Below are 27,711 nucleotides of genomic sequence, written 5' to 3'. Positions count from 1 at the left end.
ATGGCCGCTCCTGTTGTCTGTCTCTGGGCCTTTTGCGTGCTACGTGTGGTGTTGGCCACCGTCTACTTCCAGGAGGAATTTCTAGACGGAGGTGAAGGGGCAACGCCCGTGTTGGCAGAGGTGTAAGGTCCCCGATACCCCACTTCTCAACGGACCTCTCGAGTCACTCTTGACCCCGGCCTGTCTGTCGCAGCTATGTCGGTGGTAGTGAAACCTCGAAGCTGTGAAGCTTCGTGGGGTCCCTTTACCCTCCCTGTGACCCAAATTAACAGTTTTCAGCTCTAACCAATATTGTTTACCCCCACAGAGCGCTGGAGGAACCGATGGGTGCACTCTGCAAATGACTCCCAATTTGGCCATTTTAGACTCTCGTCAGGGAAATTTTATGGTCATAAAGAGAAAGACAAAGGTTAGTGTAGGAATCGTGAGAAAACACTCCCATACCAACTTTTCAAGGTAGGTGGGCCACACCCCTACACCTCTCACACTCATGTCACAGCTGAGGAATCTAAGGCACAGGTAGGGTCTAGTGTTGTTCTTGTTTACTCTTTTTCTCCACTTGCCAAAGATCACTCTGCCTGATAAGCGCTGGTCAAGAGTTTGGAGATCCTTGCCCTGCAGAGAGAAAAAGATTCGATAATAGATCTTGTTTTCACATTTTAAAAAATTGAAATAAAAGGTATATGCTGACAAGTGCACAGATCTTAGGGGGTACAACACAGTGAATGTTAAAAGTGTATATCCAAGTCAAGAAAGTGGCCTCCCTCAACCCCAGAGACCTCTCCCCTTTCCCCCTAGCCTCCTGATGCCAGTAATAATTTCTGTTCTGACTTCCTCTTAACTATATGCACTGCCTATTTTTATGTAGCCAGCAAGCTACAAATGGTTTTTACATTTTTTTAATGGTTGTGGAAGAAGTGAGGGGGCAATGGTATTTTGTGATACCTAGAGATTATATAACTTTCAATTAAATGTATGAAAATTTCGTTGTCCATAAATAAATTTTTATTTATTTTATTTTTAAAAAGATTTTTATTTTTTATTCATACAAGAACTGGGGTACAGATCAGAGGCATGGGAGGGTGAGAGAATTCACCAGAGACAGGGCGGGGAGCAGAACAGGCAGACCAAAGACACTGCTTGAGGGGAGCAGTGTGCGAGGCAGGAGAGGTCTGCTGTGCCATGTGGGTTTCTCCCTGGCTGGCCGGGAGTTGAACCAGCTCTGTAGAGGCTGCAGACAGCTTCACAGTATGGTGCTCAACCCGGTGTGCCACCAGGGAGGCCCATAAATAAATTTTTAATGGAACACTGCTATGGCCATTTGTTTACATGTAGTCTATGGCTACTTTCATGCTGTAAAGGCAGAATGCAGTAGTTAGGACAGAGACTGAATAACCACAGAATCTAAAATATTTACTCTGACCTTACAGAAAAAATTCACCAATCCTTTTCCCTCATCACCACTTTCCACTCAACCTCCATTTGGCCCTATTACTCTGGTGTCCAGCAGCCTCTGACTTTGGATTGTGTGTGCATTGTTTTGTAAGATGGATGTTACTCCAAATAGTCAGAATTAGCCTATGTGAGGAAAATGGAGTGAAAATAAACATGTTGTTCCATGGAGCTTGTTCAAGGACTGGGGCTCCCACTTGAAGTCATTTGGGGATTTTTCCTTTCTCCAGTCTGGGATCCTGAGATTTGGTACATTTCATTCACTGTAGCATGTGTCTACTTAGAGCACATGCAGGGCAAGGCACTGCGGAGAGGTCCATCCTTTTATGGTCCCCTGGGACCATGACATAGAAGCCATGTATGGAAAGATGATAAAAATTTGTCAGAGATGGGAAGTAGTGGGAGACCAGGGAGGGGGGCGGGGGGATGTCAAGACACAGAGGGAGATGATGAATCTTAGGGCCTTAGGAATTGCCTGTATAATTGGAGTGGAGGGGGGGCATTGGCTGCAAATTCCTTGAACAAGAGCAAGATGGGTCAAGAATAGAGGATGCAGGCAGCAATTCCTCTGCCCACTTGTGACTATGCAGGTGCTTCTTTTCACCAGCTCTCCTCTGCAGTGCAGCAGCTTCCTGCCTGCCGGTGACCTATACCATGCCAGGACTGACCTCCTTCAGCGGAGGCTGCTCTCCTCAAGGCCGCCCACCTGCAACCATGCAGGCCTCTCTTAGCAAACCTGTCCCTTTGGGGCTGCTCTTCCTGCCCGCTTGTGTCTATGCAAGTGTACTTTACTTTTCTGTCCCTTGTCCTAATAAACCTGCCATATATATATATATGTATATATATATTATATATATACATATATATATGAATGGAGGATGCAGAAAAAGAGGTGTATATATGTGTATGTGTATATGTATATGTATATATACACACACATATATACAAAAGAGGTTTTATATATATATATATATATATGTTCTGCGGGGAGCATGCAGAAAAAGAGGTGTGACACTGGGGAGTCAGGTATGAGTTCAGGTGTAGACATACTGATGCAAAATGCTGAGTTTATTTATAATGGCTACATAAGTTGCTGTGGGGCCCAGCGTGGAGCAAGGAAGGGTAGGCAATAACAAGACTGGCTCTGTTTTCAGGTTTGTCTCACAACCTGCAATGCAAGATAAGGATTTGGTATAGAGCCTAAGTGTACTGAGGATGGTTTTGATCTTAAAGTGAACACTTAAACTTATAAAGCAAACATGAGATGGTTTTCCCAACAAAATATGGTATCTTCAAAAAAGGAGCCATCACACAGATGCCACCTACAGGCCAGTTCGCCAGTGCCAGGAAGCACTTTTTTTTTTTAAAATCAGCACTCTTCCATCAACAGCTGTTTTTAGATGACAATTAAGGAAAAGATACGTATGCCCTTTTAAAATTCAGTTGCTGCTCAAGCTTCATCGTACAGTTGACCCTTGAACAACATGCTTTTGAACTTTATGCTTCCACATGGATTTTTTTCTATCTGTGCATTTCCAAATGCATAGATTCAACCAATTGGGGATGTTGGTTGGTTGAATTTGAGGTTGTGGAACATGTGTGAGATTATTTTCATGTGGGCTGGTATCCCTAAGCCCATGTTGTGCAAGGGTCTACTGGATATTCCCATCCCTTGGAAGATTAATGGAAGCAAAACTAACATTTAATCTATAATTAGATTGCATACTTATCATTTAAACTGAAAGTGTTTTTATAACTTAAGACAATGCTGTCATATTAAATGCAAAAACAGGGCCTCCCCGGTGGCACAGCGATAGGGCGCTGGGTTGCGAAGCTGCCCGCAGCCTCTGTAGCGCTGGTTCGATCCCCGGCTGCTCCACAGCCACTCCCCGGCCACAGGAGGAGGGTCCCACATGGCGCGCAGACCTCTCCTGCCACCCGCTGCTCCCCTCAGCAGTGTACCTCGGTCCTTCTGCCTGCTCTGCTCCCCACTCCGGTGAATTCTCTCACCTTCCCGCGCTTCTGACTGTGCCCAGTGCTTGTATAAATAAATCTTAAAAAAATTAAAATTAATGGGCCTCCCCGGTGGCGCAGCGGTTGAGCGCTGGGTTGCAAGGCTGCCCGCAGCCTCTGTGGTGCCGGTTCGATCCCCGGCTGCTCCCCGGCCACCTGAGGAGGGTCCCACATGGCGCGCAGACCTCTCCTGCCGCCCGCTGCTCCCCTCAGCAGTGTACTTTGGTCCTTCTGCCTGCTCAGCTCCCCGCTCTGGCTCTGGTGAATTCTCTCACCCTCCCGCACTTCTGACTGTACCCAGTGCATGTGTAAACAGAACAAACAAACAAATAAATAAATAAATAAACATGCCTCTATTAAAAACAAAAAAACAAATAGTTCTCTAAAAAAAAATAAAAATTAAAAAAAACACTGCAAAAACATGTCTGGATGTGAAATAGAAACTCTGTGGACCTTGGGGGTGGGGGAAAGACAACCATTAACTTCCCCAAATCACTGAGCATAGTGATGTAACGAGTGCTTCATGAGTACTTTTTATTTAAAGGTCTGCAAACCACTCAAAATGGCCGATTTTATGCCATCTCTGCACGGTTCAAACCATTTAGCAATAAAGGAAAGACTCTGGTGATTCAGTACACAGTGAAACATGAGCAGAAGATGGACTGCGGAGGGGGCTACATCAAGATCTTCCCTGCAGATGTGGATCAGAAGAAACTGAATGGAAAATCCCAGTATTATATTATGTTTGGTGAGTTCACATAATACAACATAACCATTTCTATAGGATCCTTAGATTGGGACTCTGCTAATGTAGTATACTGTTTGAGTATATCTGATCAAAGTTTATTTGTACTGTTAAATATAATATTATAAAAAGGCAACTACCATTCTGATGTAAATTCTTTATTCGACATTAATGTAGCCCCAGGTATTTTGAATACCGCATGAGTTAGCAGATCTTATCCCTGGGCCAAATTGCAGCCTGTGTATGTGTATGTTATGGCCTATGAGCTGAGAATGAGTGTTACTTTTTTTAAGTAACCGTCAAAACCAAAATAAGGATAATATTTTGCGATATATGAAATTACACGAAATTCAAATTTGTGTGCTCAAAGGAAGCCTTACTCCACTCACTGACATCTTTTTGACTGCTTGAAGGGGCACTAAGAGGTAAATAGTTGTGGGCCTCCCCGGTGGCGCAGCAGTTGAGCGCTGGGTTGCGAAGCTGCCCGCGGCCTCTGCAGCACCGGTTCGATCCCCGGCTGCTCCCCAGCCACTCCCCGGCCACCAGAGGAGGGTCCCACATGGCGCGCAGACCTCTCCTGCTGCCCGCTGCTCCCCTCAGCAGTGTACTTCCGTCCTTCTTCCTGCTCTGCTCCCCACTCTGGCTCTGGTGAATTCTCTCACCCTCCCGTGCTTCTGACTGTACCCAGTGCATGTATAACCAAACAAACAAACAAACAAAATAATACATGCCTCTTTAAAAAAAATTAAAAAAAAGAGTTAAGTAGTTGTAATACAAACCATGTGACCTACAAATCCAAATATGTTTGCTATCTGGTTCATTACAGAAAACCAGAATATATAAAATGTGCCCTGACACAAGGTATAATTGATTAAAATTTGTGTTAGAATTGGGAAGGTACCACATTGGGCCATAGGAATAAAACAGCTGAAGTGTATGAATTCAGAAAGTTTTAAGAATGAAGCAGATTCAGGGAACATGGGGTAGGAAGCGCCAGGAATATGTCTCCCCACCTGGACAGCAATGACATTGAAAAGAATCTTTCTGATGTAACTATTTTGGAACTCCAGAGCATGTAGGATTGCAACTTAATGGGGGAAGACCAGGATATTTAAATTGGGGTTAATTTTGGTCACTTTTAGCTCTAATCCCCCAACATGCAGCTATGTAGGAGACTATTCCTGGGAACAGCTTGCACACACCTGTGTGAGTTAGGCTGGACAAAAGAACCTATCCTTCAGTTTTTGTGGATCTAAGCTCTGCTCACTGGTTGCTGTTTCTGATCAGAGGTACTGACAGAGTCAGGCTTTGTTTTCAGGTTTGTTTGACAAACTACAATGCAAAAAAAAAAAAAAAAAGATTTGCCACAGAGCCAAAGTGTCACACTTAGGTTTTGGTCTTAAAGTGAACACCTAAACTGAAAAACAAACATGAAATGATACTCCCAACAGAAGATGATATCCAAAAAAAAGAAAGAGCCACTACACAAGATGCCACCTACAGACCAGTTTACCCAGTGCATTTTTACAAATCATCACTCTACCCTCCATCGACAGTTGTGTCTCTTAAGTAGCTGTTTTAATGTGATAAATAGGGAAGAGAGATATGTTCTTTTTTTGGTAAACTCCTCTAGGTAAAGTGCCTTTCAGGATATTTAAATTGCTAGTATGCCCTTACCATCCCTTCATTTTCCACCTTTCCCACTTTGGTGAACCATGTATTAATGACTGGGTCATTCCAAAACACCTGCCTATATGGAGAAAATTAAAAAATAACCATGCATACCCAGGGAAAGGCTTAACAGATCTGAGACACCTCCCTGGTGGTGCAAGGGGTTAAGACGTAGCACTGTGAAGCTATCCATAGCCACTGCAGCACGAGTTCAATCCCCGGCTGGGGAGGTGACCCACATGGCGCAGCAGACGTCTCCTGACTCACCCGCAGCAAACCTCAGCAGTGTACTGCAGTACATCTGCCTGTTCTACTCCCTGCTCTGTCTCTGGTGAATCCTCTCACCCCAGCTCTTATATGGATAAATAAATAAATCTTAAAAAAAAATTAGATCTGAGAAGATATTGATCTTATACCTTCAGACAAACAAAAACAACAATCAGCAAATCCTGGGGGCAATTTGATTTATAGAGTTATCACATTATTAAATCAAATGTTGAACAAAAAAAAAATACAAAGCATATAAAGAAAGAGAAAATTATGACCTGCTGGAAAAAAACAAAGTTAATCAATAGAAACTCTCTGAAGAAGACCTTATGACAGCTGTACTACACAAATACTTTAAAATAACTGTTTTGGGCCTCCCCGGTGGCGCAAGGGGTTAAGCACTGCACTATGAAGTAATCCCACAGCCTCCTCAGCACGAGTTCGATCCCCAGCCTGCCAGGGAGCAACCCACATGGCACAGCAGACCTCTTCTGACTCGCCTGCTGCTCCCCTTAGCAATGTACTTCGGTCAATCTGCTTGTTCTGTTCCCCACTCTGTCTCTGGTGAATCAGTCCTCTCACCCTCCGCATCTCTGGCCTGTACCCCAGCTCTTGCATGCATAAATAAATAAATCTTAAAAAAAACATTTAAAATAAATAAAATAACTGTCTTAAAGAATTTCAGAAATCTAAAGGATTATATGTAGAAAGTAAGAAAATTGAGTGAGTAAAATGGAAATACCAGGAAGATAGAAAACAAAAAATTCTGTAGCTGAAAAGCATAATAACTAAAATGAAAATTTCACTAGAGGTACTTAGGCACATTTGGAAAAAGAATCAGAAAACTTGAAGGTAAGGCAATGGAAATTATCAAGTCTGAGTTAAAGAAAGGAAAAAGGTTGAAAAATGCAAACACTGGGCCTCCCCGGTGGCGCAGCGGTTGAGCGCTGGGCTGTGAAGTTGCCCACAGCCTCTGCAGTGCCAGTTCAATCCCCGGGCGCTGGCGAGGGTCCCACATGGCGCACAGACCTCTCCTTCTGCGCCTGCTGCTCCCCTCAGCAGTGTGTTTTGTCAGTCTGCCTGTTCTGCTCCCCGCTCTGGCCCTGGTGAATTCTCTCACCCTCCCACGCTTCTGACTGTACCCAGTGCTTGTATAAATAAATAAAAATGCTTCTCTCTGAATTTATTGTGATAAGTGTCAGACTTTGGACCCCTCATTATGCTGTCCTTTTATTTGTATATACAGCTGGGTGTTATTATAGATGTAGGAAGAATAATGGGGTTAATGATAGTAACTTTTCTATGTCAAGATCCCAGCATTAGATGGCTATAAAGTTTCTACCCACTGCACAGACCCCAACTCCCAGAATTCTTTCCACTAAACCATACTCCATTTACTCTTGGCTTTTAAATTTGAGATGGACCTGAGGTAGAAAAGGTGTTTACTTAGATTAAAAAATAAATTACAATATCTTGGGTTTGGTTATTATTATCATTCTCTCAAGACAGGAAGCAGAGAGATCTGCAAAAAGTTAATTTCTGGAATTAAAGGTGATTCCACAATTGATTTAGTTAGGTAAACAAAATAACCACAAATATCTGACAAAGGATTGTTTGTAATTATATATAGAGAGAGCACCTGTTAGTTACAGCTGAAATTTGAAGCAGTGTAGTTTGGGTGGGAAAAAAAAGTTAAAATTAATTTTCTGTGTAACTTTCCTTCTAACTCAAACTTTTACTTAAACCCATTGTGTCATTGTTAGAGTACTTTTTTAAAAAAAAAATTATTTATTTTTTAAAAAGATTTATTTATTTATTTATACAAGCACTGGGTACAGTCAGAAGCGCTGGAGGGTGAAAGAATTCACCAGAGCCAGAGTGGGGAGCAGAGCAGGCAGAAGGACCGAAGTACACTGCTGAGGGGAGCAGCGGGCAGCAGGAGAGGTCTGCGCGCCATGTGGGACCCTCCTCTGGTGGCCGGGGAGTGGCTGGGGAGCAGCCGGGGATCGAACCGGTGCTGCAGAGGCCGCGGGCAGCTTCGCAACCCAGCGTTCAACCGCTCCGCCACCAGGGAGGCCCTAGAGTACTTCTTTATATCTCTGCTCCAGCCTGTACTATTGAAGTGGATGAGAGAGCCACATTTTATTGGGCCCTTGCAAGATGAAGTATAAAACCCCTGGAAATAGTTAACTTAGTCCCCATTTTGCAAATAGGGAAACTGAAGCTCAGAAAGATTAAGCTACTTCCCTAAGGTTAGTCCAACTTCAGAGCCCATCTGTCTATCACATTTCCTCATAAAAATCCATTACATGTATAAATATTTTATTATTGCTGCTAATGGAAGAAGAATGGCCTTTCCAGTCAGTTCTAGTACTGTTATGAAGCTTAATTTAATATTAAAAATGTATAGGTGCTTTGGAATTGAGAGGGCACTTCTGACCAATTTTGGAGGCAAAATGAATTTCACGTTTCAATCCTGAGGGAGTAGACCTTTATACACATAGTTTACATTTCATAGCTTTTTTATAAAAAATTTGAACTGGAATGTTTCCAGTGATAACAAGAAATGTTAATGTTGTAAACACATGTCTTCAGAGAACTCAGCTAGAAGACAGAGCTGGTATTTAGGTTGGTCCCTGAAAGCCACTTGCAAGTTCAGTATCACATCTATTGTAGCAAATTAATAATATTCTGCAAGTAATTACAGCCCTAATCGCTCTTATTTATTGTGGACTAAGTCCACAAGTTCTAAAAGAAAGCACAGTCATCTGCTTGTGTTTACATGGTGACTTGCCTCACAGAATCTTGAGGGAGGCGGGAATACTGGATCTGAGACAGACACCAGGTTGTTTTAGTACAGTCCGAGTACATTCCTAGGGCTTGAGGTCAATAAAGCTGAAGCTAGTGATTCCAGACATCCTAAAAAGGTTACAGGAAGTTTCCAGATCTGTCCTGCAGACCTTGTTTAGTATATTCAGAATGCAGTTTATTATGAGGGACTTGTGTGTCCCATAGCAGTTCATTTCCTTAGTAACTGAAACTTAATCCTAGGGCCAATTAGAAACTATTGCCTTTGGAATAGAACTCTTTCTAGATCTTTACAGCATAAGGATTTATGTGTTGATTGTTGTCTCTTGCTTCCAATTTAGGGTTATCATTAGGGGTGTGTGTGTGTGTGTGTGTATGAGAGAGAGAGAGAGAGAGAGAGAGAGAGAGAGAGAGAGAGAGAGAGGGGTGTTGGGGCATCACCATAATAACAGCAGCAATAGATACTGAGCTTTGTCATACTAAACACTATACATATATTAGCTCACTTAATTGGCAAAATGGCTTTGTGAAGTCAAGGTTAACATCCCTGTTTTATAAACTGGAATACACAGGCCCTGGGAGACAATGTAATTTGCAAATATGTCTCCACACAGTGAATGGAACCAATCAGTCCTGCTCTGAAGCCCTTACCTGGGCACAGCTAAACTGGTCAGAGTTTTAGAATAAGGACCTCATATCAGGGTGTTTGTCACTCTTAGATGTTCTTTTTCTGACTCACATGCTGGTTTACGGAAGTCCAAAGTGACTGGAGAGGACAGAGAAGTGACCTGAATAGAGAAGGGTGTCACAGTTCATTTCAGTAACTCTATGTGAATATCAGTTTATTCCTGGTTGTGCAACTCTCCCATGTCTTGAATACAGTTACATGTTGCTTAATAACATTTTCGTCAGCAGTGAATCTTGATTATGATGGTGGTCCTAACAGGCTATATCACATAGCCAAGTGTGTAAAAGCTGGAGCATCTAGCTTTGTGTCATTCTACCCTATGATGTTTGCACAGTAGAATTACCTAAGGATGCATTTCTCAGAACATGTCCCTGTCGTTGAGTGACAAACAACGGTATTTCAGGAGAATGTTTGGGGGTATCCTGCAGTGATGCATTATAGAAGGAAATTGAAAGCAGCTAATTTTTTTTGTAGGCCCTGATATTTGTGGATTTGATATCAAGAAAGTTCATGTTATTTTACATTTCAAGAATCAGTATCACGCAAACAAGAAATCAATCCGGTGTAAGGTAAATGTTTTTGTATTCAAATCAATGATTGTGTTAACTCTTGCCGGATCATAACAGAAGCTTTGAGAAAATAGTTTATTGCGGGCCTCCCTGGTGGCGCAAGGAGTCAAGCACCGCACTCTGAAGCAATCCTCAGCCTCTGTAGCACAATCCCTGGCCAGCCAGGGAGAAACCCACATGGCTCAGCAGACCTCTCCTGTCTCGCCCGCTGCTCCCCTCAGCAGTGTATTTCAGTCAGTCTACCTGTTCTGTTCCCCACTCTGTCTCTGGTGAATCAATCCTCTCACCCCCCACATCTCTGGCCTGTGCCCCAGCTCTTGTATGCATGGATAAAATAAATCTTTTTGGAAAAAAAAAAAGAATAAAAAGAAAATAGTTTGTTGATCATAAAATATTTAAGTGAAATTGCTAAGATTAGATGAGATATAGACTTATTGTGGTTATCATTCTGCATTGCATACAAACATCAAATCATTATGTTGCATTCCTGAAACTAATATATCATTATGTCAATTATATTTCAATGAAAATAAATTTCTTAATTAAATATATTTTTTAAAGATTTACTGAGGAAATCTTACCAGGGATAGATCTTAACAAACATCATCTGGCCCACTAGAGACACTTGTCTGTGGCTTTGATTTGAATTCTGAAGTTTATTCCCAATAGGGTGGCCATGCTTTTTACCATGAACTTTGCTCTCCTACAATCATCTGCCCCATAAGGGCTCCAACAGGATGGATACATTTCAGCCATATCCATTCTCTCCAAAGAATACAATATTCAAATGAGAAAAAAAATCCTGGGGCAATTATTCATCAAAATACCAGAACATTTAAAAATGGTGCTATTTGGGTCTCTGTGGTGGCACAAGGGGTTAAGTCTCAGCACTCTGAAGTTATCAGCAGCCACTGTAGCATGAGTTCAACCCCCAGCCAGGGAGCTGACCCACATGGCGCAGCAGATCTCTCCTATCCCACCTGCTGCTCCCCTCAGCAGTGTATTTCAGTAGATCTGCCTGTTCTGCTCCCTCCTCTGTCTCTGGTGAATCCTTTCACCACCCCCTTCCCCGCATCTCTGGCCTATACCCAGATCTTGTATGCATAAATAAACAAATTTTTAAAAATGGTGCTATTTCTAAAATTAAACCATACTTTCTTACCTTTTTAACCAGGGAATCTTGTGAAAATAACACCTTATGCCTCAGGGCCTGCTTTACAACTCAGTGGTCAGGGACTTCTCTAATGAGGTAGCTTGCCTTGGTCCTTGGCCTGTGGAGGCCTGTGAGGACTCCCCAACCCCCATTTTAATATTCTCAGGAAGCAGAGAACCATCCCCTGATGCATCCCCAGCACCCAGAACTCCAACATCTGAGTTCTTTGTGAACATGGATGAATCTGGACAGGCAGCCGCATGTGTTTCAAGGTCATTATTGGTGGTATGGAGTGGCTGCCGGTCCATCCATCCCTTACTAGTCTCAATTTGAGCAGGGGGTGCTGGGCTTCTTTACAAAGCCCCAGTGAGTCACTGCTGACAATGAGGTGCCTCTTGTGGCCCCACCCCAAGGTTGCACTAAAGGATCATTGCATCCCCCAGTATGCTATGGTCTGATACTCCTCCCTTGGGGGCAAGGAGAGCTCACAGTCCTTCTGTTCCCCCTTCCCTTAGTATTTGTCCTAAGCAGGTCTTTATGGTTAAATCCCAAGAAACTAATCAGTTGCACATAAGTTGTGTGCAGGATGCGAATGTCACTACAGAGGTTGCAAGGTCCCTCCTGGGGACACTAGACTGGAGTTAGCAGGTACATAGAGTCCTGGGCTGCTGATATCCTCAGATGTGTGCTGCTGTTTCCATGACCTTACAGAAGACCCATCTGTTAAAGGAGCATGAATTCACAGCAGCTAGTTGGTGTCACATTTGTGGGGAGGCACACAGTGACCTTTACAGGCTGGTTTATTCTATGATGTTCAAAGGAAAAATCCCTGAAGGCAGTGCTTAGCCGTTGGGTTTTCAAGGAGGACATCCCATCTGCTTGATAGAAAATACCTCAGCTAAGTGGACTATGGTAGAGGACTATGGGTGCTTTGGTGGTGGGAGAACTATGTTGACCACACCTGAGGGGAGAAATCCTATATTGTAAAAAAAAGGAAAAAAGAAAGAAAAGAAAAGGATGCTTTAAAAATAATAATAATTAGAAAAAAAATCAGAAAATACCTCAGCTGTTCTAGGGAAGGCAGGTAGAGGGATAGGGCCATTGGCAGGTAGAGAGATGGGTGAAACTGTTAGGCCAGTTTTCGGTGGGATGCAGAACACAAGAGTGTTTTGACAAATACTTTAGAGGACTTAGTGATGTGTGAGATCTGGGCGTGAGGAGGTGGACAATGACTCTCAGAGCTGTTGCTGTTAATCAGAAAGAGAAACAAAAGCTAAGGAGGGGCCAGGGAAGACTCCAAACTTGTGTTTAGAACAATCGATTATGAAATCCTGGCAGAATTCCAGGTAGAAATGTCCCATAAGTTGTTGGAAGCTTGAGTCTGAAGGTCAGGCCACTGGTTGGTATATTAAAATTCTGGTTTGGAGCTGTTTGCACATGGTTAGGAGCAGGTACGATACTTAGGGAGACTCAGCACTAGTCACCAAATCCTGGCAGCAATCAGGCAATGGGCCAAAGTCTAAATTAGGAAAGGTGGTTGAGAGGAAAGGGGGAGGGGGCTAGGGAGAGCATTTACAAGAAGCATGTGTGTGGTTGTCCTTGGGGTTACAAAGACCAAGGGGGACACTGAGCAGACTCTAGAGCTATGGCTACCTGTCCCAAGGAAAGGGGACGCAAAAGGACTTTGGCTTTGTCTCTTATAGAACTTTGTTGTTTATAATGAAACTGTGACCAATGATGACGTAAACTACATATTTAGACCTATCTTGTCTCGCCAAGGCTTTCACTCTGATCTTTTTACTCCTCTCAAATATGCAGGTTGATGGATTCACCCACCTCTACACTCTGATATTAAGGCCAGATCTCACTTATGAAGTGAAAATTGACAGTCAGGTGATTGAGTCCGGCAGCATTGAGTATGACTGGAACTTAACATCACTTAAGAAAATGGAGAAGTCTCTAACAGAGTCTAAGGATTGGGACCAGGAAAAAGATGACAAATCCCAGGTGTGGATTTTCCCTGAAACAACTCTAAAAAGTGGGCGGTGTAGTTTGTAAGTCTTCAGATACTGTAAAATGGCTTCATGGCTGGTGATCATAACAAACATTGTAACAATCAAAATGCTTTTCCCAGATCATATGCACTTGAAACCAGCCACATAGCTGCACATTCCAAAGTGTCATGAAAAAATTGTTTACTATTTGAGATGAAAGCAAATACAGATTTTTTGAAAGCCAATATTAAAATACAAAAAAAGGACAGTGTATCAGCAGTGCATTTTGCATTTGAACATGAAGTATTTTTTGAGCATCACTCTGGTTACTGATGGCTAAGAATCAGTTAACATAATAGCTGGTGCTGGTTTCCATATTGCTGTCACAAAGTACCACAAAGGGGGATTTTAAAAGAAGTGTATTCTTTTAATACACAGTTGTTCTTAGAGAACATCTCCAGAATCTGGAAATCAAGGGGTCAGCAGGGCCACACTCCTTCTGAAGACTGGGAGAGGATCCTTCTATGCTTCTTCCAGCTACTGGTGGCTCTAGGCATTCTGGGTTTATGGCTGCAACACTGGTGTTTGCCTCCATCTTCCCGTGGTCATCTCATGAGTCTTTTCTGTCTTTTCTAAAAACATTTGTCATTGGATTTAGGGACCACCTGTATAATTTGAGAATGATCTGTCTTTTGCTCCTTATTTACATGTGCAAAGACCCTGTTTTTTTTTTTTTTAAGATTTATTTATGTATGCATACAAAAACTGGGGTGTAGGCCAGAGGCACGACCGGTGGTGGAGGGCAGGGAGAGGATTCACCAGAGAGAATGGGTTGCAGAATAGGCAGATCTACTGAAATACACTGCTGAGGGGAGCTCCCTGGCTAGCAGGGGATCTAACTCTGTGCTACAGTGGCTGGCAATAGCGCTGTGTCTTTAACGCCTGCGGCACCAGGGGTCCTGCAAAGACCCTGTTTTGCAAGTAAGTTCACATTCCCAGATTGCAAGATTTGGGATGTTGACAAATCTTTTTTGGGAACTACCACCTAACCCACTACAAACTACCCTTCCCTCTTTCAACTCGTGTTTGTTTACTGTTGGAACATTTTGTTTTGAACAAGAAACACAGCCCCAAATTATAAGCTGTTTATCTCTCGGCAAAATAGTCTTTGCTATAACTGAGTACAGACCCCTGTTAAGAATTTCTGGAGTAGCAGCAGCGCCGGGTCAGGAGCGGAGGTGCTCTTAGCGGTGTTGTTTCTAGAGCAGCAGCAGTTCTCACTACAGCGCCAGGACCAGTCCTGTTCGTGTTCGTCTGCGGAGATCTCTCTCATCTCGCTCGGCTGCGGGAAATCGGGCTGAAGCGACTGAGTCTGTGATGGAGAGAGAAAAGAAACAGTTCCGTAAACTCTTTATTGGCGGCTTGAGCTTTGAAACCACAGAAGAAAGTTTGAGGAATCACTACGAACAATGGGGGAAACTTACAGACTGTGTGGTAATGAGAGATCCTACAAGCAAAAGATCAAGAGGATTTGGTTTTGTAACTTTTTCATCCATGTCTGAGGTTGATGCTGCCATGACTGCCAGACCTCATTCTATCGATGGAAGAGTGGTTGAGCCAAAACGTGCTGTTGCAAGAGAGGAATCTGGAAAACCTGGGGCTCATGTGACTGTGAAGAAGCTGTTTGTTGGTGGGATTAATGAAGATACTGAGGAACATCATCTTAGAGATTACTTTGAGGAATATGGAAAAATTGATACCATTGAGATAATTACTGATAGGCAGTCTGGGAAGAAAAGAGGCTTTGGATTTGTTACTTTTGATGACCATGATCCTGTGGATAAGATTGTGTTGCAGAAATACCATAGTATCAATGGTCATAACGCAGAAGTGAGAAAGGCTTTGTCCTTTCTCAGGAAGTACAAAATGCAGGAAGTACAAAGTTCTAGAAGTGGAAGAGGAGGAAACTTTGGTTTTGGGGATTCTCGTGGTGGTGGTGGAAATTTTGGACCAGGACCCGGAAGTAACTTTAGAGGAGGATCTGATGGGTATGGAAGTGGCCGTGGATTTGGGGATGGTTATAATGGGTATGGAGGAGGACCTGGAGGTGGCAATTTTGGAGGTAGCCCTGGTTATGGAGGAGGAAAAGGAGGATTTGGTGGTGGAGGACCTGGATATGGCAACCAGGGTGGGGGCTACGGAGGTGGTTATGACAACTATGGAGGAGGAAATTATGGAAGTGGAAATTATAATGATTTTGGAAACTATAACCAACAACCTTCTAACTATGGTCCAATGAAAAGTGTAAACTTTGGTTGGTAGCATGGGGGGACCATATGGCGGAGGAAACTATGGTCCAGGAGGCAGTGGCAGAAGTGGGGGCTATGGAGGGAGAAGCCGATATTGAGCTTCTTCCTATTTGCCATGGGCTTCACTGTATAGAGGAGAGGATGAGAGCCCAGAGGTAACAGAACAGCTTCAGGTTATCGAAATAACAATGTTAAGGAAACTCTTAGTCATGCATAAATATGCAGTGATATGGCAGAAGACACCAGCGCAGATGCAGAGAGCCATTTTGTGAATGGATTGGATTATTTAATAACATTACCTTACTGTGGAGGAAAGATTGTAAAAAAATGCCTTTGAGACAGTTTCTTAGTTTTTTAATTGTTTCTTTCTAGTGGTCTTTGTAAGAGTGTTAGAAGCATTCCTTCTTTGATAATGTTAAATTTGTTTCAGGTGACATGTGAAACATTTTTTAAAATTTTCTCAAAAGTTTTAAAAAGCTATTAGCCAGGATCATGATGTAATAAGACATAACGTTTTTTTCCTTTAAAAAAATTAAGTGCATGTGTAGAGTTAAGAAGCTGTTGTACATTTATGATTTAATAAAATAATTCTAAAGGAAAAAAAGAATTAATTTCTGACAACTTAAAACTTATTAGTGGCATTCCTGTTTAATAATCAAATACTTCATCTTAGGCTGCATGTAATTACTAAATCAAAATAGCTAGTTTCCCTCCTTTCTTACCTTCAAAACAAACCCAAGAAGTACTTTTCACCAGGAAAGAGCATTTTCTTTAAACAGAATGATAAAAAACTTGACCCTGCATTCCTGGCCTACACAAGGCTTGGTACTGAAACCCTGGTTTTCTCGGCAGAAAGGACTTGGGTTTGCCTGAAAAACCAAGGCATAGGACCTGGGGGTGATTGTCCTTCCAGAAGTGCATTCCCAAGCTGGCTGCATGTTCAGTTCTGTTCTGTGTGAGCTCCTAAACAAATTACTTCATCACACATGCACACACACACACACACATCCCACAATTATGAGAATCTGTCTACTTAGATTGAATTGTAATTTCCTGGTACCCAACATAAATATGGCATATCTGTTCCCAGTTGGGATTCTGGAGATAAAAAGTAGTATGGGAGATGACTAAATCCCATAAATCAGTTATTGAGAAGTCACAGAGTGTCACAGAAAAGCCATAGTCTAGGTGCAGGAGGTTTAATATTTTTCAGTAATCCTAAAAGATAAACCACCATTTTGAAGACTTTCATATGTGTTTATCTGAATATTAATCCACAGCAACTTTTTTTTCAATTTCCTCATTATTCTTTTTTTTTTTTTTTTTTTAATACAAGCACTGGGTACAGTCAGAAGCGCGGGAGAGTAAGAGAATTCACCAGAGACAGAGAGGGGAACAGAACAGGCAGACTGACAAAATACACTGCTGAGGGGAGCAGCGGTCGCGGCAGGAGAGGTCTGCGTGCCATGTGGGACCCTTGTCGGTGGCCAGGGATCGAACGGGCGCTGCAGAGGCTGTGGGCAGCTTTGCAGCCCAGCGCTCAACTGCTGCGCCACCAGGGGAGGCCCAGAAACTTTTTTTATCCCTTCATTTAGTCAACAAATATTTATTCAACGCTGAGTCATGTGTATGTGTATGTGTGCGTGTATGTGTATGTGTATACATAGTCATACATTGCTTAATGACAGGGATGTGTACTGAGAAATGTGATGTTAGGTGATTTTGTTGTTGTGCCAGTGTTACAGAGAGCAATTACACAAACCTATATGATACAGTCTACTATGCACCTGGATCTAGATGGTCTTCTAACCAACCAATTGGGACCTATACAGTCCCTCCTTGACCAAAATGCCACCATGTAACATGTGACTCATTATATATTCATATATACATATGTGTACACAGATATACACACACATGCATGTACACATGCATATGTATGCATACATATAGCATGTAATTATTAACCTGCTTGTAAATTATTATATATATATATATCTGTGTATATATGCAGAGTTATACAGTAATTCCCCCTTATCCACAGTTTCACTTTTTGTGATTTCATCATCAACGAAGGTCCAAAAGTAAACCATACAATAAGATATTTTGATAAACATAGAGACCATTTTTACATCACTTTTATTATAGTATATTGTTATAATTGTTCTACTTTGTTATTTCTTATTGTCAATCCCTTACTGTGTCTGTAAATTAAACGTTACCATAGGTATTTATTTCTAGGAAAAAAACATAGTAGATAGAGGGTTTGGTACTATCCACAGAGCATCCACTGGGGGTCTTGGAACTTCTCCACATGGATAAGAGGGATACTGTATATGAGAGTATATATACATACTTGGAGCTATCCATATGTGAATAGTGTGAATGGTTATATATAAAAGGACACAATAATATAACTGTTTCTCCTGTTAACAGCTATCCCCCCCACCCCTGGTAAATCTTGGAAAGTTTCTTAGTTGACAGTCTGTGTCTCTGGAATAGTCCACATGTGATCATGTTGTGGAAGCGCAGACCTAGCCTAACTTGAGCAGCAATAAATATGTAGCTCCTCCCACCATCATTTTAACTTCAGCTACTATTTTGAGTTTTCCATATTGTCCTTCCTCTGTACAGGATGGGGGAAAGTTCTGAAATCACAGACAAATTTCCAGGGCCCCTTGTAGACTGAGGAACCCTGAACACCCAACCTTCTGATACCAAATTGAGAGAAAGGGGAAAATTGCCACCATAGTCACAAGCCTGACCTGTGCTCTTGCTAGCTAAGAATGTCCTTTCTCAAAGCTGAGAAAAGATAAATATATATATGTATATATATTTTTTCTTTATACATGTTTTAAGGATTGGGAGAAGCAATTTCTGGATGCCAGTGCCAGCAAGCCAAGCGACTGGAATAGTGAACTGGATGGGGACTGGCAGGCACCGATGCTTCAGAAGCCTCCCTATCAGGTGTGGCCTCCTCTTCTTACCATGCCTGGGCCCCTCCCAGGCTGCCCCCCTTCCTTCCCCTGTCATCTGGGACCACCAGGTACAGTTTGTTGTTGCAGGATGGCCTGAAACCAGAGGGTATAGACAAAGATGTCTGGCTCCATCAGAAGCTGAAAAACACCAACTATTTGACAGAATACGACCTCTCTGAATTTGAGAACATTGGTGCCATTGGACTGGAGCTTTGGCAGGTCACTGGTTTTAAATTTAGCTTGGTTCAATAACCCTGAACTTCAGCCTAAATGCTTTAATTCACATAACTGCTATTTCTTGAGCTCTTATTGTACCAGTCTTCCCTGTGTAGACTCAGTTCATGCAACTGCAGACAAAATATGTCCTTCCCTCCCTTTGGGAATTTGTTACTCCTCTGCTTGGAAGTGACCCATGACATCCATCAGCTTTAGGACAAGATGGCAGGTTCTGATAGGTGGGTGGCTGGGGGAGAGCCTGAGATTCTTCTCCATTACTAGGCAGCTCCAGGACAGCACTGCCGGTTCACAGCACACAAGGCTCTCAGCTGTGTTTCTCTCATTGCTGAATGTGGGATTCATTGCTGGGGAGCTTCTCAAAGCCTCCATGCCCATACCACTTAAATCAGGAGCCCTGGGGGTGAGACCGGGCCTCAGAATTTTTAAAAATGTTCCTTACCTTCCCAGTATGGACCTGAGTTTGAGGACCCTTGTTCAGAATATTTATTCTAGAAATGGGTTTAAATCCTAGGGAAAATATAACTTTTTTTTAAAGATTTATTTATTTGTTTGTTTGTTTGTTTATTTATTTATACAAGCACTGGGTACAGTCAGAAGCGCGGGAGGGTGAGAGAATTCACCAGAGCCAGAATGGGGAGCAGAGCAGGCAGAAGGACTGAAGCACACTGCTGAGGGGAGCAGCGGGCGGCAGGAGAGGTCTGCACGCCATGTGGGATCCTCCTCTGGTGTCTGGGGAGCAGCCGGGGATCGAACCTGCGCTGCAGAAGCTGCGGGCAGCTTCACAACCCAGCGCTCAACCGCTGCGCCACCAGGGAGGCCCTATAACTGTTTCTTGATGTGAAGTTGCTACATTTCTCAAGTCCATAAGGAAGGCCTTATTGTCATCCATAGGTGAGGTCTGGAACCATCTTTGATAACTTCCTGATTACAGATGATGAAGAGTACGCTGAGGATTTTGGCAGGGCCACCTGGGGTGAAACCAAGGTACGTATGATGCACAGTATGCACTTTTCTTTCATTATTCATTTACTTCTGTGCTGAAGTCTAACGTATAGGAGAGGTTGCTATGAGAACACCCCACCCAAACCAACATACAAAACAGAGTGCTGGGAATCTCCTTACGCTCTCTCCCAGCCCACCTCACCTCCATCGGGTCTCCCATTCTATCTCCATCTACAGGATTTCCTTTTAAAGCTCATAAGCATTGAGTCATTCAATATGTGCTTGTTCATTAAAATTATCACATGTAGCAGTTTGTTATCACTGTGAGAATATTCCAGAAGGCATGTTCCCATTCTCTGTTTATGCAGCTTTGGGTCATTTCTGATTTGTGGCTTCTTGACTAAAACTTTGACTGTTATTTATTTTTTTTAAAGATTTATTTTATTTACTTACACAAGCACTGGGTACAGTCAGAAGCGCGGGAGGGTGATGAGAGAATTCACCAGAGCCAGAGTGGGGAGCAGAGCAGGCAGAAGGCCCGAAGTACACTGCTGAGGGGAGCAGCGGGTGGCAGGAGAGGTCTGTGCGCCATGTGGGACCCTCCTCCGGTGGGCGGGGAGCAGCGGGGGATCGAACTGGTGCTGTAGAGGCTGTGGGCAGCTTCACAACCCAGCACTCAACCACTGCGCCACTGGGGAGGCCCTTGACTGTTATTTTTATACATGTCTCTCGGTGCACATGAGGCCAGGAATGGCCAGACAGTTTTCAGTATGTTTCCCTGTTTCAGATTCCCCGCTGTGGTGGATGGGAGCTTCAGTTGTAAAACATCTTTGACTATGTTTGGTATTGTCAGTTGTTGTTAATATTAGATTTGTTGAAATATAATTCACATACTGAAAACTTACCCCTTTTGAGTGCACAATTATGTGGATTTTGGCAAACATACATAATTAGTGAAACCACCACCAAAAATCAAGATTACAACAATTTCATCATCCACCTCCCACAAGTTTCCTTGGGCCCTTTGTTGATAACTTGTCTACTGTCACTGTCACCCTTTCCCGAATACTATAGCAGTGGAGTCACATACTACATGGTATGTGAGTCAGTTTCTTTCCCCAAGCATAATGTGTCTGAGATTCACCCATATTGGTGCATCTGTGGTTTGTTTCTTCTTGTTGCTGGGTAGTTTATCTAGTTTATCTGGGTAGTTTAGCTGATGGACATTGAGTTATTTCCAGCTTTGATGAACATAGCTACCATAAATATTTGCAAACAGGTTTTTGTTGTGGATGTGTGCCTTTTTCTCTTGGATACATACCCCAGAGTGGATTGTTGGCTCAAATAGTGTATGCTTAATTCTATAAAAAGCTGCCAGACTGTTTTCAGAGTGGCTAAGCCATCTTGCAGTCCTTCTAGACCTGCATTCTTACAACAATGGGTGGGTAGTGGTGTCCCCCCCACCATCTGTTTCAGTTTGCATGTCCCTGATGACAAATGAAGGTGAGGACTGTTTCATGACTTCGTGGTCACATGGGCATCCTCTTTTGTGAAATGCCAGTGTTTTAAGATGTAGATTTTATTATCATTCAGGTATGGAGAGACCCTCAAATCAGAAGACAACCACCACTGAAACGATAACTTGTTCTGCATAGGGACATATGACAATTAATAACAGAACTTAAGAGAGATAGTGATTAGCAACACAACAATACTAGGGGAACTTAATACCCCACTTATAACAATGGACAGATAAAAAAAGCAAAGCATAAATAAACAATTGCTTTAAATGATGGGTAGGCCAAATAAGTCTAATAGACATCTACAGAACACTTCACCTAAGAACCGCTGCATGTAACTTTTTTCTCCAAGTGCACACAGAACATTTTTTTTAACATTATTTATTTTGTGTATAAGAACTGGGATGTGGGCCAGAGGTTCAGGGGTGAGAGGATTCACCAGACAGAGTAGGGAGCAGAACAGGTGGACTTACTGAAATACAGTGCTAAGGGGAGCAGTGGGCAAGGAGGAGAGGACAGGAGAGGTCTGCTGCACCATAGTGGGTTAGCTCCCTGGCCAGGGACTGAACTCAGGCCATTGTGATGGGCCGTCATGGTGATAATGTTGAGGCTTAACCCCTAGGCCACCAGGGAGGCCCTGCACATGGAACATTGCTAAGAATAGACCATATCTTGTGACACAAATCAATGTCAATATAACCACAAAGATTAAAATTATACCTAGTATCTTCTGACCATAAAATTAGAAATCAATTAGGGCCTCCCCTGGTGGCGCCGCAGTTGAGTGCTGGGCTGCAAAGCAGCCTCTGCAGCGCCGGTTCGATCCCTGGTCACCTGCGAGGGTCCCACATGATATGCAAACCTCTCCTGCCACGCCCGCTGCTCCCCTCAGCAGTGTGTTTCGTGCGTCTGCCTGTTTTGTTCCCCACTCTTGCTCTGGTGAATCTCTCACCCTCCCATGCTTCTGACTGTACCTAGTGCTTGTATAAGTAAATAAATTTTTAAAAAAATTAGAAACTATAAGAGAAAAAAACTATAAGAGAAAAAAACAACAGGAAAAACTATGAATACATGGTGACTAAACAACATGATGTTTGATGCAATTGTACAAAAGAGGAAATCAAAGCAGAAATTTAAAAATACCTTAAGATGAAAGAAAATTATGATACAAGCTACCAGAATTTATGGGACATGGCAGAAGTTGGGAAGATAATTGTGATACAGGTTCACATTAAATAGCAAGAAAAATCCCAAATAATCTAATAACACACCTAAAGCAACTTGAAAAAGCCCAATAAATAGACCCAAAGTTAGTATAAAGGAGGAAATAATGAAAATAAGAATAGAAATAAACAGATCAAAAAGACAGTATAAAAAAATCAGTGAAACTAAGAACTGGTTATTCAAGAAGATTAAAAAAATAGATAAACCTTTAGCTAGGCTAACAAAATAAAGGAGAAAATATTAGTAAAAAGAATCACAAATGGAGGAGGAGAAATCACTACAGATAGCACAGAAATACAAAAGATCATAAGACATTACTGTGAACAATTGTATGCTGATAACCTTGAAAAGTGGATAAACTTCTAGATCAACATAGGCTACCAAGGCTAACCCAGAAAGAAACAGATGAATTAAACAAAATAATCACAAGCATGGAAAACAAAAGCCAAGAACAAAATGGTTTTTACAAATTTTGAATTTTATCAAACTTTTAAAGAAATAATGCCACCTTGCTCAAATTGTTTTTAAAAATACCAGAAGGAGGAATGTTCCTTAATGCATTTTATGATGCCATCATTACCTTCATGCAGAAACCAGACAGCACAAGAAAAAATTATAGATCAATAACCCTAATGGAAATTTTCTACAAAATACTAGTGTCATGCAACCATCTCAGGCCACGTAGATTCATTGTCAGTTTTTGCAGACAATAAGAGAATTTGGAGACTTTGGTAGATTTTGCAGTTCTTTAATGCCAGGACCAGGGACCATATACACTTGCAGGCAGACAGAGCAAGTGACGCTCCAACTCTGAGAGAAACAACCACAATTCTTCTGCCTAGCCCCTTTTACACTGTTAAGTGCCTGTAGGCACACTACTGAGACATTGTTGCAAATTCAAAGACCATCTGTTGCTTGTTGAAAGTATGGGCCTCTGTTATGTGAAAGTTGAAAAATAGCCTGATTTTAACACATGTTCCTTACAACTAGCAAGTGAAATTCAACAGTATATACCACAAAGATATACAGTATGAGCAAATGAGATTCACCCCAGTTATACAAAGATGGTCTAATATATGTAAATCAATCAATGTAATCAACAAAAGTAAAGATAAAAATCAACTGATAATATCAGTAGATAGAGAGCATTTGATAAGATTCAGTGACCATTTATGATAAAAATTTGAAACAAAAAGGAAATAGAAGGAAACTGTTCTGATATAGTATAGGCCATATACCATAAACCATAAACAAATGTAATAGTCAATGGTGAAAACTGAAAACTGAAACTATTTCCTCATGAGATCTGACACAAGACAAGGATACCCACCGTCACCATTTCTGTTTAACTTGGTAATAGAGGTTTTGGCCAGAGCTATCAGATGAACACAGGAAATAAAGGGAATCCAAGTAGGAAAAGAAGTGAAACTATTGCTATTTGCTGGCGATGTGATATTATATATAGAAAATTCTAAATTCTCCATCATTGTAAAGTTATTAGAAGAAATAAATGAATACAGCAAAGTAGCAGGTTACACAATTAACATACAAAAATCAATAGCCGTTTATAGACAAACAACAAGAAGCAAAAGTAATTAAGAAAATAGCTCCATTTATAATTGCTTCAAAAAGAATTAAATACCTCAGGATTTACTTAACAAAAGGTAAAGGACCTATGCAACTAGAACTATAAGATGTTATTAAAGGACTTAGATACTTATGGATGGGAAGATTCAAATATAATCAAAATGACTATCCTGCCTAGAATAATAAATTTAATGCAGTCTCCATCAAAATAACATTTTTCAAAGAAACTTAACAAAAAAATCTTGAAGTTTATGTGGAACCACAGAAGGCCTCAATTTACAAAAGCAAAGAAAAAAGAGGTATGGTAGTATCATGTTACCTGGCTCAAGCTTTACTACAAAGCAGCAGTATTATGTATATATACATCATGGACTATTATGTAGTCATAAGAAAGTCATGAGAAAGGATGAACTGTAGCCATTGACAAAGTGGAGGGAATTTGAGAAAATTATGTGCAGCAAAGTAAATGAGAGTAATGAAAACAAGTACTGGAAATTTACAGAGGAGACAATTTGATTATATAAAACTTTAAAAAAACAGTGGGCTTTAATAAGCATCCGGAGGGCTCTGAGGTTAAGAGGGAGGGAAAGGAACTAGAGGACACAAGGGTTGGTGATGGTGGGGAAAATAGCTTCTACTCACAGGTGGCCAGAGGAGGGGACACTAAGGGATCACATTGGGAAGGACTAGGGGGATCAGGAGGCAGAGGGAAATGTGCGCAGGAGCTTTCTTTGTAGTTTCCAACCTGGAAGGGAATAGGTGAGGAAGGGTAAGTGGTCTTAGGATTTGCCTGTTTTTTGTTTCTTTAATACTTACTCCGAGACACAGGCTATTCCTCTAGTCTAGTACATGGTCCTGGGGGAATTAAGGCTGGAAATTGAGTACTAGAGAGGGTGATAAGGGATTTGGGCTCTGGATTGGTCCATTTGCATGTGGAAGGAGTTTTTTCAGATGCTTACTCTTTCTAGGAATTGTCTAACCTTGGTAGGGGACCCCTCCTGGGTTAGCACAGTTTTGATGTCAAAGCATTAGAAACAAGTAGTCAATACATTTTATATTGTCATTCACTCACTTTTGTGTTGGATTATTTGAACTTTTCTTACTGAGTTGTAGGAATTTCATATGTATTCTCGAAAGTTGTCAGATAAATGTATCAGCAAAATCCTTCCCCCTCTGTGCCTTCACTCTTCATTCCCTGATGTGAAGCACTCTGTTTTTTTTTATTTTTTTTATTTTTTTAAGGATTTATTTATTTATTTGTTTGTTTGTTTATACAAGCACTGGGTACAGTCAGAAGTGTGGGAGGGTGAGAGAATTCACCAGAGCCAGAGCGGGGAGCAGAGCAGGCAGAAGGACTGAAGTACACTGCTGAGGGGAGCAGCGGGCGGCAGGAGAGGTCTGTGCGCCATGTGGGACCCTCCTCTGGTGGCCGGGGAGCAGCCGGGGATCGAACCGGCGCTGCAGAGGCTGTGGGCAGCTTCACAACCCAGCACTCAACCGCTGCGCCACTGGGGAGGCCCAGCACTCTGTTTTTTTTTAATGTGCATTTTGAGGCCCCTAAATAGTCATGTACCTCTTAACGATGGGGATGTGCTCTGAGAAATGTTAGATTTCCTTGTTGTACGAATGTCATAGTGTGATTACCTAACCTAGATGGTGCACATTACACACCTAGGCTACTAGTATCGTCTGTAGGGACCACCAATGTATATGCATCGTATCATTATGGGCAGGTGACTATTTCCTTGGGTTCCATAACAATGACCACAAACTCTGTCTCAAAGCAACAGAAATGTGTTCTCACTGTTTTGGAAGCCAGCTGTCCAAAATCAGCATCAATGGGCTAAAATCAATGCATCAGCAGGATAGTGCGTCTTCTGATGACTCTAGGGTAGGATCCTTCCTGACTCTTAGGGTTTGACGACTCCTGATAGATTGGTTTGTGCCTGCATCAGTCTGATCTCTGCCTCCATCTTCAAATGCCTTTTTCCTTCTCTTTGTGTGCGATATATCTCACTTGTAATCGATTTTAGGGCCCCTGATAATCCAGGACCATCTCCATCTCAGCATGTTTTAAAACTTTGCAAAGGCCCTAGTCACCTTTACAAAGGCCTTTCCCCATATAAGGTCAAGTTTATAGCTCCTGGTGATTAGGACCTGATGTCTTGGGGCACCTCTTCAGCCAACTCCAAGTGGCCTGGAGGTTTTACAAGGCAGGGGCAAGCTAAAAGCTGATACTCACTCAGCCCTCCAGGAAACATAATCCCTGGCTACTGGGGACTTTGTTTCTTTCTCCAGGACCCAGAAAGGGAGATGGATGCTATACAGGCCAAAGAAGAAGTGAAGAAGGCCCGCGAAGAAGATGAGGAGGAGCTGCTGATTGGAAGGTTTGGTGGTCAAGAAAATCATTTCAATAGATTTCACAGGAAGGATGAACTCTAGTTATCCCTGTCTCAGATAAAGATGATTGATTGGTAAAACCGTGTTTCTGCTTTCATTGACATTTAAAAGTTCAAATGTCTACATTTTGTGGTCATATATCCAATTTTATTTGGAAAAAAAAAGTTTGCATACTTTTCAGTAGTATCAGTCAAGTTTTCCTGAATTCCCCATGTGCCAAAAAATTTCCTCTGGACAAACCCAGTCATTGGAAACCAGAGGCCATCAAGGGTAGGATTAAATACAGGATGATCTTTTTCTGAATCCCAAGACATTTTATAAATAAGTTAGTGACACTTACTTGAAAAGGGAAAAATAAGGCCTCATTTCTTTGGGTTGTAAATTAATAATGCTGTGTGTGAAACTTTTCCAGTATGAAATCTTCATACAGAGTGGTTGTCATGGAAAGGTTTTGCATGCTGTGCTCCTACACTGGTTACCTTGGAGATCCAGGCCTTGTGCCCAAACATTTGGTGTGCCATAAAGGAGCTGATACTGTTTTCCCCACCTCTGTGGCCATGAGTTCTCTGTAAGATAGAGAAATGAAATTCACCTTCTCAAGGAAAAATAGTGATTACTTTTCAGTTTTTTTACTTTTTTAAATCCAATAATTTTCTCTTTTAAAAGCTGCACATAGCAGTCTTCTGTTTTAAAGAGACAGATCACTTTTCATGTAGAAATTTGTGTTGGAAATAAATTTAAGATGGCAGAAATTTGGAATTCAGCAATGTTTTGAGTAAGTCAAACAAATTGGAAATTATATATAGCATGTCAATAGATGATAAATATGAAAATCTGCCCTGACAGTGAAGTATTTTGTTCTCACTTTGGCTGAAGTTGGCAGGTCTTTGAATTTGGCCTTTTCAGCTGATGGTACATTGTTCTTCATGGTTGATTATCCCTCTCAGAAAGTAAAAACTCTTCCTTGAGGTGGGAAATCTAACACAGCCTACCTTTTTCATCTCTGAATGTAATAAGAAGTTAGTGAGGGAAGAAGAGGAGTCAGGCCTAGAGAGAAAATGCCTGAAACAATTGTACAAATACAGGTTGACACTGCTGCATGGCAGACACTGCTGGGCTTGTCTGTCTGGAGAGCCTTTTACAGGATGGAGTTG

The 27,711-nt window shown here is 41.9% G+C and overlaps 2 protein-coding genes across 3 annotated transcripts; both read left to right on the top strand.

Annotated features, from left to right (window-relative positions):
• CALR3 (calreticulin 3) lies at positions 1-26,599 on the top strand (the record flags this gene model as incomplete). Its single annotated transcript, XM_084248865.1, has 9 exons — positions 1-91; positions 308-409; positions 4,010-4,213; positions 10,119-10,213; positions 13,185-13,373; positions 18,529-18,636; positions 18,735-18,866; positions 19,776-19,868; positions 26,456-26,599. The coding sequence occupies 9 exons, from the start codon at positions 1-3 to the stop codon at positions 26,597-26,599; spliced, it is 1,158 nt and encodes a 385-aa protein (XP_084104991.1).
• LOC311180865 (heterogeneous nuclear ribonucleoproteins A2/B1-like) lies at positions 14,738-15,682 on the top strand (the record flags this gene model as incomplete). Of its 2 annotated transcripts, XM_084248867.1 has the most annotated exons (2): positions 14,738-15,467; positions 15,588-15,682. In XM_084248867.1, the coding sequence occupies 2 exons, from the start codon at positions 14,738-14,740 to the stop codon at positions 15,680-15,682; spliced, it is 825 nt and encodes a 274-aa protein (XP_084104993.1). The 2 variants fall into 2 exon arrangements, with proteins under 2 accessions (XP_084104993.1, XP_084104992.1); XM_084248866.1 differs by having other exon boundaries at positions 14,738-15,682.
• Positions 26,600-27,711: the final 1,112 nt, after the last annotated feature.

The sequence above is a fragment of the Talpa europaea genome (genome assembly GCF_964194135.1).
Source record: "Talpa europaea genome assembly, chromosome: 12".
NCBI lineage: Eukaryota > Metazoa > Chordata > Mammalia > Eulipotyphla > Talpidae > Talpa > Talpa europaea.
The sequence above is the reverse complement of the archived record's forward strand: the minus strand, read 5'-3'. Positions and strand labels throughout refer to the sequence as shown.